The sequence below is a fragment of the Heptranchias perlo genome, chromosome 1 (genome assembly GCF_035084215.1).
Source record: "Heptranchias perlo isolate sHepPer1 chromosome 1, sHepPer1.hap1, whole genome shotgun sequence".
NCBI lineage: Eukaryota > Metazoa > Chordata > Chondrichthyes > Hexanchiformes > Hexanchidae > Heptranchias > Heptranchias perlo.
This window is the reverse complement of record NC_090325.1, coordinates 172,295,560-172,310,285: the sequence shown is the minus strand read 5'-3', so window position 1 is coordinate 172,310,285 and position 14,726 is coordinate 172,295,560. Positions and strand designations below refer to the sequence as shown.

General features: G+C 40.1%; 1 protein-coding gene across 6 annotated transcripts in view; it reads right to left on the bottom strand.

The window, feature by feature from the left end:
* Positions 1–14,726, bottom strand: part of inpp4b (inositol polyphosphate-4-phosphatase type II B) — a 784,892-nt gene that overhangs the window by 69,785 nt on the left and 700,381 nt on the right. For all 6 annotated transcript variants that reach the window (XM_067993821.1, XM_067993786.1, XM_067993776.1 and 3 more), the window contains exons 19-20: positions 11,162–11,285; positions 997–1,129 (exon numbers count right to left, since the gene is read on the bottom strand). In XM_067993821.1, coding sequence (XP_067849922.1) covers positions 997–1,129; positions 11,162–11,285 — 257 coding nt within the window. The remainder of the gene's footprint in view (positions 1–996; positions 1,130–11,161; positions 11,286–14,726) is intronic.

Sequence of the window (14,726 nt, the reverse complement as noted above, 5' to 3'; positions counted from 1 at the left end):
ATCTTTCCTCAAGTCTGCCATCGTCTTCCTCAGTTGCAACCTCAGGGTCCTACTGACAGTGTTCACCCAGTCAGCAATCAACTGCCACATTTGTTGGACCTCTCTTTTCTGTCCATCAGTACAAAAGAAGGGAGCTCTCCTTTGCTTCAAATCATCCAGCATGACTTCCAGTGCAGCATCTGTTAATGTGGAAGTGCATGGCCAAGAACCCTTCATTTTTCAGGGATATGGCAGCTCTAAACCCCTTCCCCTTGTCTTGTAGGTGAGAATGCAGCCCTTTAAACTCCTGCTCCAGCCTTAAATTCCTGTCAGCTGTGCGAGTGCTTCCTCAGGGAGCCCAATATATTGGCAGGAAGCCTTCATAGATTCGATAAATTATGTAAATTTCAAATATCTGGCAGAAAGGCCGTCCAAATGTAGTCAGTGGGATTACTTGCATTATTCCACTCCCATCTGAATTGATCACAAACAGCAATTTCTATCTTATAATTACTGATGCAGATGTGGCCAATTTCAGAATGAATTTTAGAGAGATTAGGCACTTTTATACTGGCACTTGTTAAGATTGAATAGCAGGAGACCAAGGTGCATGAACCAGCTCCCAGCATTTACACTGCTGAATCAAGCTCCCTTATCCTAGCAGCAGATTCATCGATATGTTTAGTTTTTGCACCAATTGGACAAGAATAAACATGATCAGATTCTAATGAAAGCATACGACATGAAATAGTTTAATATTCCATATCTCCTCACATGGGCAACGACAATCTGGTTCCCAAATGTGCCAGTCATCCTAATCAATTTCACAATATCCAACTCACACAAAACAACTCATCAAATCAATGAACTTTGATCAGTTTTAACTTTTATCAGAAAATTCAATGCAGTGTACTTTGATAGTGTGTCATATTGTACATGTTGCAATGCATTAATTGACATTAAAATCTGACAAGATAACATGATTATGCAATAATTGTTCTGAAAAACACTGCTTACCGAATTCCAGACACAATAGGAGATAGGTCAGCACTGGCACTTTCCTCCAATTGTGCTTCAACAACTTTGAATGCCACTTTCTGTAAATCTAAGATTCCAACTGACATGTCCTCCAGCATTCCAATCTCTTCGCCTGAAGATAAAAACAGACACCCTTTAAACGTCAGCAGCTTTTCTACAAATCCTACAGAGCTTTGTGAAATAGCATGTGGCAACATTACCATACAATCAACCTAACTAGACTCATCGCACTCTCTTCTGAGCCTTCCCATATTAATCCAACAAGACCTGAGCTTGGCTGAGTTGCCTCATCAGATGAACGCAATGGTACATCCCATGAGGTGGCAGCAGGCAGTCACCTTTCCCAATCTGGTCAAAATGGATTGAGGCATTCTGAAAATAGTCCAGTATAAAAAAGTTACATACTCACAGAGGCTGAATCAAGATAAATTTTCCAACGCTAATTCATGGTCAATAGCAGATTGGCACACTGACAACATCCCTATCCAGCCCAAGCGCCACATAAGAGAGACATCTACCAACTCCCCAACTGTGGAAGCTCTCAGTTACAGCAATGCAGCCATTCACTGAACAAGCTCCCAAATAAGTCGGTTGATAATAGGGTTGCTACTTTATGTAGGAAATAACTTGTCCAAAAAAGGTTGGCGCCTGGGCAGGTGGTGTCACCAGAAGGCTTTCAATTTTTTTTCATATACAAAAACAACCAAGCAAAAATTACATTTATGACTTGAAAGCCTTAAATTTGTACTTCTTGTTTAATCAGGCAGTTGCAAGCAATGATCTGTGCTTAAGAGTGATCTTGTAGACTTCTTGACATGGGCAGTTTAGATTTGACTGCACGCAAAGTTCATCCGTGCAGCGTCTGTCCAGGTGTTTAACACTGAGTTCATGAAGCTCTGTGAGAAAGTTTTTGGGGCGTGTTTAGAAACAAGGGGAGCATTGCTGGCATCTGAGTGAGGGTTGACACTCACTGAGTGAGGGTTGACACTCACTGAGTGAGGGTTGACACTCACTGAGTGAGGGTTGACACTCACTGAGTGAGGGTTGACACTCACTGAGTGAGGGTTGACACTCACTGAGTGAGGGTTGACACTCACTGAGTGAGAGTGAGAGTGGGGTGCTCATTGTAATCTGGAACTTCAAGCAGGCACACAGGGTCACTCAGCATTGGGACTGGCAAATCAACTGATTTCCTGAGTGCTGATCCTGCCAGACAACATTTTCATGGAGACCCTCCTTTTTTTTGGATCATAAAGAAAATGGTCACTGTATTTATGGCTAAATGATCCAACCAGCAGTCAGCCTCAATTTGAAAAAACTAACAGACAATGCTGATTTAAGAACAGCCAGGTGGTAACCCTAGTTAGCAAAACGCACTAACCAGTATAGAACGGAGCAGCATATACCAGGAAGGTCCCAGGTTCAATCACCAGCTAGGGCTCACTTAGCTTAACTCAGCTGGGGCTGCAGTAAAGGTGCTATAACTGTTTTGGATTTGTTTCAGCCCTTCAAAAGGCTGCAAATATCTTCAATATATTTTTCAACCTTTCCAAAAGCTATATAGGGCAAAAGAGAGGGCACAGCTCAGCAACTAGCTTCCAACTGACCAAAAACCTATGGAAGCAGCTGTCCTTGGTCATTACCAAAGCTTGCAGATATGATAGGTGACATAATGGCAGGTGTGGGCAATCTGCCTCTGCTGCCTGATCTCCCTGACCCGACTTCTTTCACCTTTTACCACTTCTACAATAAATTATAATATTTGGGGCACTTTAAAGCCAACCCCCATCATTAACTTTAACTTGATTTATTGACCACTAGGGACTCTTCAATTAGACACTTTGCCCTGATATTTCCGGGGAGGGAGTGGGGGAGCAGGAAGCCCTGGGACACGGAGGCCCTGTAGAATTTAACAGCAGGACCTAGTTATCATTTTTTAATGCTGTTTCCCACCTGGCAGCCGGCCAGATTAACAGGCTGGCCGGCTGCCGGATGGGGAAGCTAATGGCAGGAGGCCTGAGCCGGGGACCGTTGGAGTCGGCCACTTGCGGGGCAGGCCGGAGATCGAGGTGGGGTATAGGCCGATCGCGGGGCAGGCAATAGATCGAGGGTTGGGAGGGGGTCGCCGATCGCAGCAGCAAGGAGGGGCTGCGATTGGCAAAAGGGAGTCCGAAGGTTTGCTTGAGGGGTCGGTGGGAGCACTCCTGCTCCTCCTGGTCCACAAGGAGTGCTCTATAAAAGCACTTACCTTCTGCAGCAGGCTGCTCCCATCTCCATTTCGTTGCCAGGTTTCCCGAGCCCTGGGAAACCCGGCCAGCAGCTGTGAAATTGAAAATCAGGCTCCCAACTACACTACAGGAGCCCGATTTAAATCTAATGAAATGTCCCGCCTCACCAAGACAGGACATACATTTCTCGCAACTCGCCGCCAAAAAAACGGCAACGGGCGTAACAGGTTGGAGACGCATTCCCCGATTTTTAATTTTAACCCCCCCCCCCCCCCGCAATTCGGCTTGGAGGGTTAATATCGGCCCCTTTGTCAGTCCTGTGAAAGTTTATTATGAAGAGCGCATTTTAAAGTCGTTTGTTTTTAAAGCTCATTCTGTTCTGCTGAAGTCTTGTAATTGTTTCAATCACAGTCTGCTTTTAAGTGAATTAGCAGACAATTGGTTATTTTAGGTTCCATATAAATATTATGTACTGTTAGGAAGAAACAAAATCTAAAAAAAGCATTGGCCCAGAAATTGCTTAAAGAAGAACAGTGAACTCAACCACTGTTATTTGCGCCAAAATAGAGGAGCAAGTTCCGGTGTTCATAAATGCACAGTGAAACATGGAAATCCGGAACTTGCTCCTCCTGGTTCGCCGGCGATATGACAGCTTTGAATTAAAGGGATATCGCCAGCTGGAAGCAGCTCAGCGCCAACTTGCTTTTCTGCCCAGCTGGAAACTAATTAATATCGCCACAAAACAGGTACGCTTAAAAATACCAGGTCTAAACTAAGTTTTAGTGACTGCCAAACAACTAAAAATTAACTTTTAAAAATGTGAAGTCTCATTATTCCTTATTTCAATAGTTTCTGGTTATTTAAAAAAAAAATTAATTACAAAAAACATTTTTTTTTTACTTTTCCCATCTGTCTCTTTTATTTAATTCGATTATTTCTTACTCCCTTGTTTTTGCTGTTTGTAACTGTTTTTACAAATGATTTTAGGGTTGTACCTTTCACTTTCTGGATTTTACATTCCAGCTTGCAGAAACTGTTCGCAGCTTGTCAAAAATGCTGCAATCACATTTTCACATCGTTCACCTGACGAAGGAGGTAGCCTCCGAAAGCTTGTGAATTTAAAATAAAATTGCTGGACTATAACTTGGTGTTGTAAAATTGTTTGCAATCTGATTGGTTGAGGGGAGAGAGCGCTCCTCTCACTTCTCCCATGGGTCCTAGCTTCGCTGGTGTTAACACTGGGCTCCTCTCCGCTTCTTATTAGAGGAAGTCCACCCAGTAAAGACTGCAGTAAGTTTGTGGGTTAGTATAAATAAATGGACCAGCGAGCACTGTGGTTTGCCGCTCTGAGTAATTTCTGGGCCATTATACATTTAAAAGTTCATAAAATTGCCAGAAAAAAAATTAAAAACCAGTGCTAAAATGTATTGTAAAAATGCCTTTCTAAGAGCTTCATCGCCTGTGGCGCTTCTATTCAACCCACTTCAGATTGGCAAAGGACATGCCAAGTTCAGTCCCCTTCTGAGTGAACAGAAATAGCACTAAGCTTCATTTAAATGCTATTTAATAGCTTAAAAAAAGCTATGGTTAATTTTCAGCAAGGCAATTTACAAATTGATATTTGGGGCACTTCAAAGCCAACCCCCATCATTAAATTTAACTCGGCAAATACAAAAAATAACCTAATATTCTATTTCAAAGGAGTCATCCTGCCAAAGGCAAGTTTTCATCAGTTGCTAATGCCATACCTATTAAGATTCACATATTCCAAACCCAGAGGCTCTGTTGATAAAGTATTTTTTTTTGGGGGGGGGGGGGGGGAAGTGGACGTAAAATAGAAAGAGTTTTATAAACATCCTCTGGCAAGAGAGTTAATCAGCGCTAGTTAGCATGGATTTCTAAAAGGGAGGTCATGCTTGATCAACCTTAAAGAATTCTTTGAAGAATTAACAGAGAGCAGATAAGGAATGTAGGGCGCTAAATTGGGCTGTGTAGCGCCCGTTGTTTTGGCGCTACATGACCTCTTCGACATCCAAAATGGTGTCTTGGATGCGCATGCACGTTTCCAGTGTGACGTGCGCCAGACGCCATCGGAGTTAGTGCAGGCGCAGATAACGAACGCTGGAATCATGTAAAGTAGGGAGAAAAGGGCTTCAATCAGTGTGCAACGCTGATTTAAAGTGATGGACACCATTTTGGGACTTTACACTCAACTCAACACAGAGTCTTAACCCCAACCATCTGAACGTGTCTTGGAGTGCATGGGGGACCCCCCAACAGCACTATTAAAAGGGACCATGCAGGATTTACAGGTTAGTGGCTGGATTATTGCTTCTGGCTGACGAGACATATGTAACTGTTTTTGGAGGTCTCCTAGACTCATAGCCTAACATTTAGAGCCAGGGTGTGCAGGAGTGAAGTTAGGAAATGCTTCTACACGCAAAGGGTGGAAGACGTTTGGAACGCTCTTCTGCAGACGGCAGTTGATGGAAGCTCACTTATAAATGTTAAATCTGAGATTGATAGATTTTTGTAAACCAGGGGTATTAAGGGATATGGGGCTAAGGCAGGTATATGGAGTTAGGTCACAGGTCCACCATGATTTCATTGAATGGTGGAGCAGGCTCGAGGGGCTAAATGCCACGGCCACTTGCTGTCTCCTGATATGCGCCACCTTCTCCTGCAAGAAAGCGGGACATGTGTCTGGGTGATGTGCTTGTCATGGTTGAATGGCTGCCAGTGTGTGTGGCCTGTGAGTTGTGGGTGGACGGCTTGAAACAGTGGTAATGTGTAAGGGTGAGAGGAAGCATCTAGTTGGAAGAGTTGAGTACTGATGGAAAGAGTGAGTTTGTTGTATGTGGGGGATGGGGGGTGTAGTGCGTGGTCCAGTTGGCAGGAGACAACACTTGACAGTTGACCTCACTCACCTTGACCACTCATGTCAAAGCACTGAACCTCTTCCTGCACTGCATCCACATTCATGATGCTGTGCGCCTGGCATTGACTTCGTCCCCCGCTGCCTCCCACTGCCTTTTGGATATATGTCCGGAGGGCCTCTTGTCCCCACCCTCACCACCCCCCCCGCGGATATAGGATGTCCCTCCTTCTGTCCACCTATTGCAGAGAACCTTGGTGCATGCACTCTCGCAGGCCTGGTACCAACTCAGATCGGCAGATTGGTGCGGTCTGGTGTGCAGATTGGAGGGTGTGGGATTTAGTAGTGCGCAACCTTTATTTAATGTTTTAACATAAATCATCAGTGTGTAAACACAGGGATAGGACCTGCATCTGTGTTTTACAGGTGCGATGTCTGATCTCCATTCAGACAGTAGACTGTAATTTTCAGCAAATAACAGGTACCAACTACCTTTAAGAGATTTCTAAGAAACATCCTCCCTTTAAGAGCTTGAGCTCCCCCGGTGGTGGAAAGTGCAAATTGCATTGATTCCACGTGCAAGGCCAGGAATGGAATGCTGATTGCAGGTGAGTCCTCGGGTGGGCCGAAACTTGCATCCTGCCTGCGCAGGGGTCATTGGGCGCAGGGCAATAGCACATCACGCTACTTACGCCCAAAAACAGCCCCTATCCAATTTTTTTCCCCCCATACAGTTAACGTGGGTTACACAGATTTTCAAAAAACATTTGTTAAAGTACACATAAGAAACCTTTGGCAAAGAGAATGGTATCTGGAATTAAGAGGAATGCGGCCACATCAATAAATCGATAGAGGGTGGAAAGCAAACAGTATGCATAAAAGGAAGTCTCTCAGAATGAAAAGATGTGTGCTAAGTGATGTTACACAAGTTTAGGTTGGGACTGCTTTTACTCATGCCATGTGCACTTAAAAATTGAGGGAACAATATTAAAATTTGCTGATGACACCAAATTGGAGGTATAGCAAATTGTGATAGGGATTGTGAAAGATTATGAGGATATAGATAAGTGGTAGATGAAATTTATTGCCGAGTAGTGTGAGGTGATACATTTCTGTAAGGAAGAATGAGAGGAAATATACACCGAGTAGTAAAACTTTCAAAGGAGTAGAAAAGCAGAGGGACTTATGTGTCAATTACACAAATGTTTAAAAGTGGGGCGACAAGCTGATAAAGCAGTTTTAAAAATGCATATAGGATCCTAGGTTTTATAGATAAGGGCAGAGAGTAAAAAAGCATAGCGGTAAGGCTAAATCTATACCGATCACTGGTTAGGTTATAGTTAGAATATTGTACCCACTGTTGGGCACCTTACTTTAGGAAGGATGTCAAGGCCTTGGAGTAGGTACTGAAGAGGTTTGTTATGATGAGACCAAGGATGAGAGACTTTAATTATGAGGAGAGACTGGAGCTTTTTTCAGTAGATCAGAGAAGGTTAAGAGATCTGCTAGATGTATAATAAAATTATAAGTTTTAATTAGGTAAATTGAGAAAAACTTTTTCCACTAGTCGCTGAGTCAATAAGTAGAGGGCATAAGATCAACAACAAAAGAACAAAGAGAGAGATTAGGATTTTTAGTTACACAGCAGGTTGTCAAGACACAACATTCCCCATCAGAAACTCTGAAGCAGAATCCATAATAGTTATTAAAAGGGAATTAGATAAATATCTGAAAAGTTAAAAATTTAAAATGAAAAAAATGGGGAAATGTAGGGGGAATGGGACTAAATGGATTGCTCTTTTAGAAAGCCAGGGCAGTTATAACGGGCTAACACCAAAGGAAAAGGTGCAGTGTGAATTCACTAGGATGTTACCAGAGATGAATGGTAACAACAGTTATGAAGGAAGATTCACTAAAGATGAGAAGGGTTTGAGGTGATATGATATCTTCAAGATTATGTAGGGTAATGATAAGATAAATAGTGTTAGGTTGCTTCCCTGGTCAGAGAGATGGCTACACGACAGCACAATTTTTTTAAAAAAAATCATAAAAGGGATTTAAGGGGAGACTGGAAAAAATCTTTGCATAGAGGATGGATTAAAAGGTGGAATTATCTGCCACAAGCCATTATTAAAGCAGAGTCCACAAAGTCTTTTGAAAGGGAATTTGATAGTTGCTTGAAAAAAAAAGGAATGTTAAAGGATATAGTGAGTGTGAAGGAGAGTGGGATTAGCCTAGATGGTCCATGTGGGGGACAAAAAAAAAAATCAGACTTGATGGATCAAATGGCCTATTTCTATGCCATAATATTCTACAGGGCGATTTTAACTTGTTGCATCTGCAGTTAAAGGGATGGTAATGGCTTCAAAATGGAATTGGTAGGCTTACCACCCCGTCAACCTTGACAATGTGGCTGGAGCCATTTTGAAAGGAGCCTACTGTTAGACACCCAAAGTGTCTTCTGTCTCAGGTGGTAGACCTCTTAATATGAAAATTGGGGTCCTTGAACCCTGATTGCATTTTAGATTGGAACTGGTCGGAGCGTGCACCATGCATAAGTCACAGAAGTGGATAGAAAGAGATAGGTAGAGATGGTATTCTTCCAGTCTGTTTGTCTCTATCTCTCATCTGATTTTCAGTGACATTTAGAAACAGGTGACAGTATGACAGAGAAAAAGAGAGAGAGAGGGCAAAGTGAAGTATAATGTAGAATAAAGGAAAACAGCACAAAGAGTCAAGAAGGGAAAGTGGCAAAGAGGCAGTTTGAATAAAATGCAAAAGAATAATAGAAGGGAAATAATGGAGATTAAGTGACGCAAAGAGAAAGCAACAATCATTGCTCCAGGTGTGTGAGAGTGTAAAATCATCAGAAAGACAGAAGGAAAGAGCAGAGATAGACCGAGAATTAGAGATAGAAGATAGGAAGATAAAAAAAACAATAGAATAAAAAAAGCTTTAGAAGACTGAAGTAGAAGAGCCTTTGGTGTCCTCTTCAGGCATTGATGTGCAATAGCAACAACATGAACACCAGGATAATTTGCCCATCATTTGAATAGATAATTGGCTTCACATATCTATAATCATGCCAATAATCAGTAAAATTAAACTGACTTTTTCTGCAAAGTGTTGAAGTTGTAATAAAGTTTTGAAATACAGAGAACAATAACAGAATGAAGATTATAGAAGAGAAATTTACACTTCACCACCTGTACATTGTGCCATGTTGAAGGGTACAAATATTGGACTTTCGGATATTCTGAACAATTGAAAGTTTTACTGTTACACATGCAATGCATGACAAAATAAAGCCCTGCAATCAAAACTCATGGGCCCACAACTTTGTCGGAGCAGTTCCCGCTCCACTGCCGTAACTTCGCCAGAAACCTTGTTTACAAACGTAAACGGGGCTTCTGTCACACTTCCGGTGGTAGAGAGGGCGCACCTCCAATGAAACGCTCCATGTTCTTACAATTGGGTTGCCATTTTTGTTTAAGGTGAAACACGAGTAGGGGGGGTTGCTGGGAACTGAGGCTAAGTAAGTTAGCGCTAATCTGGAAAGCAGTGACGATGGCAATTCTGATCAAAACACCAGCAATCTGACAAATTTTTAAAAACTTTAGATAAAAACTCATGAATTAGTCTATGATGCAGCATTATTCTTAAGTATTCCTCTAAAAGGTTTGATGTAATAAGTTATCTTGATTTTTAAACTTGTTTCTACCATATGCATAGAACCATTGAGGTTTACAGCACAGAAGGTGGTCATTCAGCCCACCATGTCTGTGCCAGCTCTTTTGCAAGAGCAATCCAAAACTAATCCCACAACCTCTCTTTCTCCCCAGAGCTGTGTACGTTCCTCTGTTTCAAATATTTATCTAATTTTTCCTTAATAGATGCAATATTCTTTGTCTTAACCATTCCCTGTGGCAAAGCATTCCATTCTCCAACAACCCTCTACATAAAGAAATTTCTCCTAACCTCCCTCCTCACTGTGTTAGTGACAATTTTAAATTAATGACCCCTTGACATTAACTCCCCATCCACAGGAAATACCAGCAGTATTTTTGGGTGATGGCAGGGTATGTGATAAATGAAGTGTCAAAACTTTCTCATTTGACAAGTCTCACAAAATTAATGAACACTGTGTTTCCATTTCCTTTATTCTAAAATGTTTTTCTCAGAATGTATCGATATAAATGTACATTCTGAGACAGTGATGCAGGGGGAAAATCTAGGGCAATGCACTGGGGGAAGATCCAAAGCTGAACGTGTTTGAAAATAGGCAGGAGAAAATATGTTAGAGAAATTAGGAAATAACCATTTTGTAAGACTTGTCAAATGAGAATGTTTTCACACTTCATTTATCACATACCCTGCCATCACCCAAAAAAATTGCCCGGTATTTTCTGTGGATGGGGAGTTAGTGACGAGGGGTCATTAATTTAAAAGCTAACAGCACTTCCTATTATTTATCTTAATGGATTAAGCACAATATTCAAAAGCTGGTTCTGTTACTGCAACATCTGATATTCTGAACAAAGCCTGATCACCTGGATTTGAATTTGTAAAAACATATTAAAAATCTTTGCAGATACTATAGTGAAAGCAAGACAGTCAATGCTTTAAGTGATTCCACTGTATGTACCCTGGAAGGCACGATAAATGAGGATGCTTGAACCCAGGGCCCCGACATTTTGCTGTGGGTTACTAGCAAATGGGTGCTAATGCATTCATCTGAAATTTCTCTGCTATTTTAACAGAGGCATTAACCTGTTAAAATAAATGAGTTAACACCTCCCCAAAATAGTAGAAGGAAAATTTCACAAGGTCATTTTCCATGGTGTAATAGCCATTACCTGTTGTTATCCACGGAGTGTCTTGTTAGTCCAGTTCAGCACTTCACTATTATATTAAGTGCCCTTGAAATCTGTGTTCTGGAAGCCGGCAGGACAAATTAACCACCTCCAGCAGGCACCTTGACCTGAAAGAGTTTTCCTAATGCTCATCAGTATGTGCTGATAAAACAAGATGTGTTACTCACTGTATGTGCTGAGAAGTCCTTCAAATTGCACCAGCAAACCCACAGTGTGAAGCTGCAATAGGAAACCCTGGTCATGTAAACACGTGTGCAGCTTGATCACAAACCCACAGACCAGGCCTGCAAGCTAAAGAGAACAAGAAAACTAATAGTTTAAAATATATTAAGTAGATTTTAATTTAGTAATAAAAATCACTTTTCAAACATATCTTCAAGACTGAATGTAAAAGCAATCAGCCAAGATGAAATTAACTTTATTGTCATTCCTATCTATTACAAACTCATGGAGACAAGTCATATTAATCCTCCCTATTAGGTAATGAGCTCCTCTCCGAAATATAGAAATTTCAATGGAACTACGAAAAAAGTTGGCAACAATGAGAGGGCTGTAATAACAGACTTTGTTATATTTGACTATACACACTATATACTTTGACTATAATGAGCTTTGACTATACACAAGCACACCAACTCCCCATCAGACTGACAATCGTGCCCTTATAAAACCTGTTCAGTTTCCAAAAACTCAAGAATATGTGCAGTGCTAATTTAAAAAAAAATACAATAAGATGAAAGACAGGATCTCAATTTATAGTCATTATTCTGTGAGTAAATAAAGAAACAAAGACCAATGTTCCCCAGGTGTCTAGCAATGCTGCTTAGGAGCTAGTGGCTAATTGGCGTGAGGGTGCGAAAACACCTAGCCTCTAATCCACATCTCCTCAAGACAACATGACTGAGACTAACAACCTGCTAGACATGACCTCTGTACTTTTTCTGCACAGAACTCCATGTCACATCAACATGCTCTGCTATTGTGCTGCCAGATGTCCTGTGTTTAATCATAATTCTATTTGCTTCAACCTCCACCAACAGATTAATAGAAAGGAAGAACTTGCATTTATATAGCGCCTTTCACAACTTCCCAAAGCGCTTTACAGCCAATGAAGTACTTTTGAAATGTAATTACTGTTGTAATGTATGAAAAATAATGAAGTATAGATGTAGGATTGAATTCTATTTTTGATAAGTATAGCAGCATGGACGTGCACACTCTATAGCATTTAAATCCATTTGTATCTGTGCTGATCAAGGCCTCCTCTTTTGGAACTGGTTATATGTGGGTTCCCTCAATTTCAATATCGCATTACAGAATAGAAGAAATCTTCAGACTATATTTCACACACTTAAAGTCAATTTAAATAAGCAATGATTAATGTGTAATACGAGCACGTCAGTTCACAATGTAAAGGTGAATCATTAGCGTTCTTGGTTTATGGGTTTAACTGATTAAACCGTATCATGTGCAAAATTTTGAATTGGTGTGTACTTTGAAAATATTGATAAAAAAATGAAAAATATGGGAACATGAACGAAACATGTTCACCAGGAACTCCCTATAAGTCCATTTGTCTGATATTAAAAATTGAAAACTTACCCCCACCTCCATAATCATGCCAGGAAACTTGTGACCACGAGGTTCATGTTTATTTTTCCTAATTTAATCACGTGTTCACCGCTTTTGTGAATTTAACTTTTTGAAACTAAATTCTGATTTTGTTTAATAGCATAAAAAAAATGAAAGCACCCCATAAAGCACTGCATTTGGTGAAACCTAAAAGTCAGTAAAAATCAATATTGAAAATCTGAATCAGTAAATTCTGGAATCTGAAAAAATAAGCTTGAGAGTCTAGCAAATTAAACAGTGAAACCTGGGAAAAAAATATGGAAAGCGTATGTGTAATCCATCAATGGTTCCTAAAATTTTTATGGTAACATTTAATTTCAACTATCTGCAGCAAATGTATACTTACTGTTTAATAAAGCTAAAGTTTGTTCTGCAACACTTTGATATCAGTGTTGTAAAATAATTAACACATATTTAGTAACATTTAGAAAATTACAATTTACATATAAGCAATTCCCAGTTCTTGAGCATTTGACAGCCTTGCATGACATGCATGTTAAAATCTAACAAATATAAACTGAAGAGATACTCTTGGGATCTAATAGTATGTTTAGTGGCACCCACTAAAAATGACTGCTTTACGCTGATCCACAACACTCTTGTACTTCTCCTTTAAATTATCATTCTGAAAACACTGGCAACTATGGAGTGAGGATACTGTGCTCAGCTATCAAAAATTCACTGCAAACTGAAAATTTGATTTGAAGTGACCAATAATTATTATATTTTATCAATAGGGATCAGTTTTAAAGAAACTACAGATTAATAATAATACACTGAGCAACTGAAATGTCTGGCTGCACTGACAGCAGACGGAGCATTATGAAGAATGAATCCTTCAATCATTCAGGGCAGAGTACAAGTAGGGTCTTTTATTGCTCTTTGACAAAATTGGTATCTTTTCTTGATGGGCTTAAGTAGCAAAATCAGAGTATAAAGTGGGTACATCAAAAGTAGAGGTTGTATGGATGGATAGAGAGGTTACAACAAAAATGAGATTTAAAAAAGGTACATGATAAATTTGGGGAATAATATTGATAAACCATTATTATAATATGTGTAGAAAGGAAGCAAAACCAAAGATTAGGAAAATGAAGAGGGAGTATGAAAGAAAACTTGAAGTCAACACAAAGGGAAATAGCAAGGTCTTTTACAAGCACATAAGTCAAAGAAAGGATCGGACGACTTAGAGACAAAGGCCATCTTGTACTTGAGAGTGAGGGAATAGCAAAAATGCTGAATAAAGATTTTTCATCAGTTTGTTTTTTAAATAGGAGAATCCAAGGGTAATGTGGAAGAGTCACTACTGGAGATAAATATTCAAAAAGTACTGCATTTGAAAGTTAATGTGACTGAAAATAGGAAAGTTACCACACCCAGATGGAATGGATTTCAGAATATTGAAGGAGGTTAGGCAAGAAATAGTAAAGGCATTAACCATCATTTTCCAAAAATCTTTAGAAATGGGAATTATGCCAAAAGACTGGAAGGTGAAAATATTAAATGTCTGTTCAAGAAAAAGGAAAAGGATAAGCCAGGAAATGATAAGTCAGTTAGTTTCACCTCAATTGTGAGCAAACTTCTAGAGTCGTTAATATGGGATGAAATTAGTGAACACCTAGAAAGGCATGGGATAATCAGGGACAGTTAGCATGGTTTGTAAAGGGCAGGTGGTGCTTGACTAACAACTGAATTTTTGCAGAAATTAGTGTGTATAGATAAGGGAAATGCACTGGAAGTGGTATAAATGGATTTTCAGAAGGAGTTTGATGAGCTGCCACATAGACATGTTAAAAAAAATTAAAGTACATGGGACTAAAGAAAATGTAGCCAAATAGGGGAGTGGCTAGAGGGCAGAAAGTAAACAATAAAGGTAAATGGATGTCTTTCAATTTGGCACGACGTCAGTAGTATTGTGCTCCAGCGATCTGTGCTGGAAAATCTTTTATTTCCCATTTATATAAGCTATATTGGGACATAAAACTAGAGGGATTATAATGAAGTTTGCTGATGATACTAAATTAGGGGGCCTGGCAAACTGCAAAGATGATTACAGGACCACATGGACAGGTTAATGAAATGTACTGATAGTTCATAGCA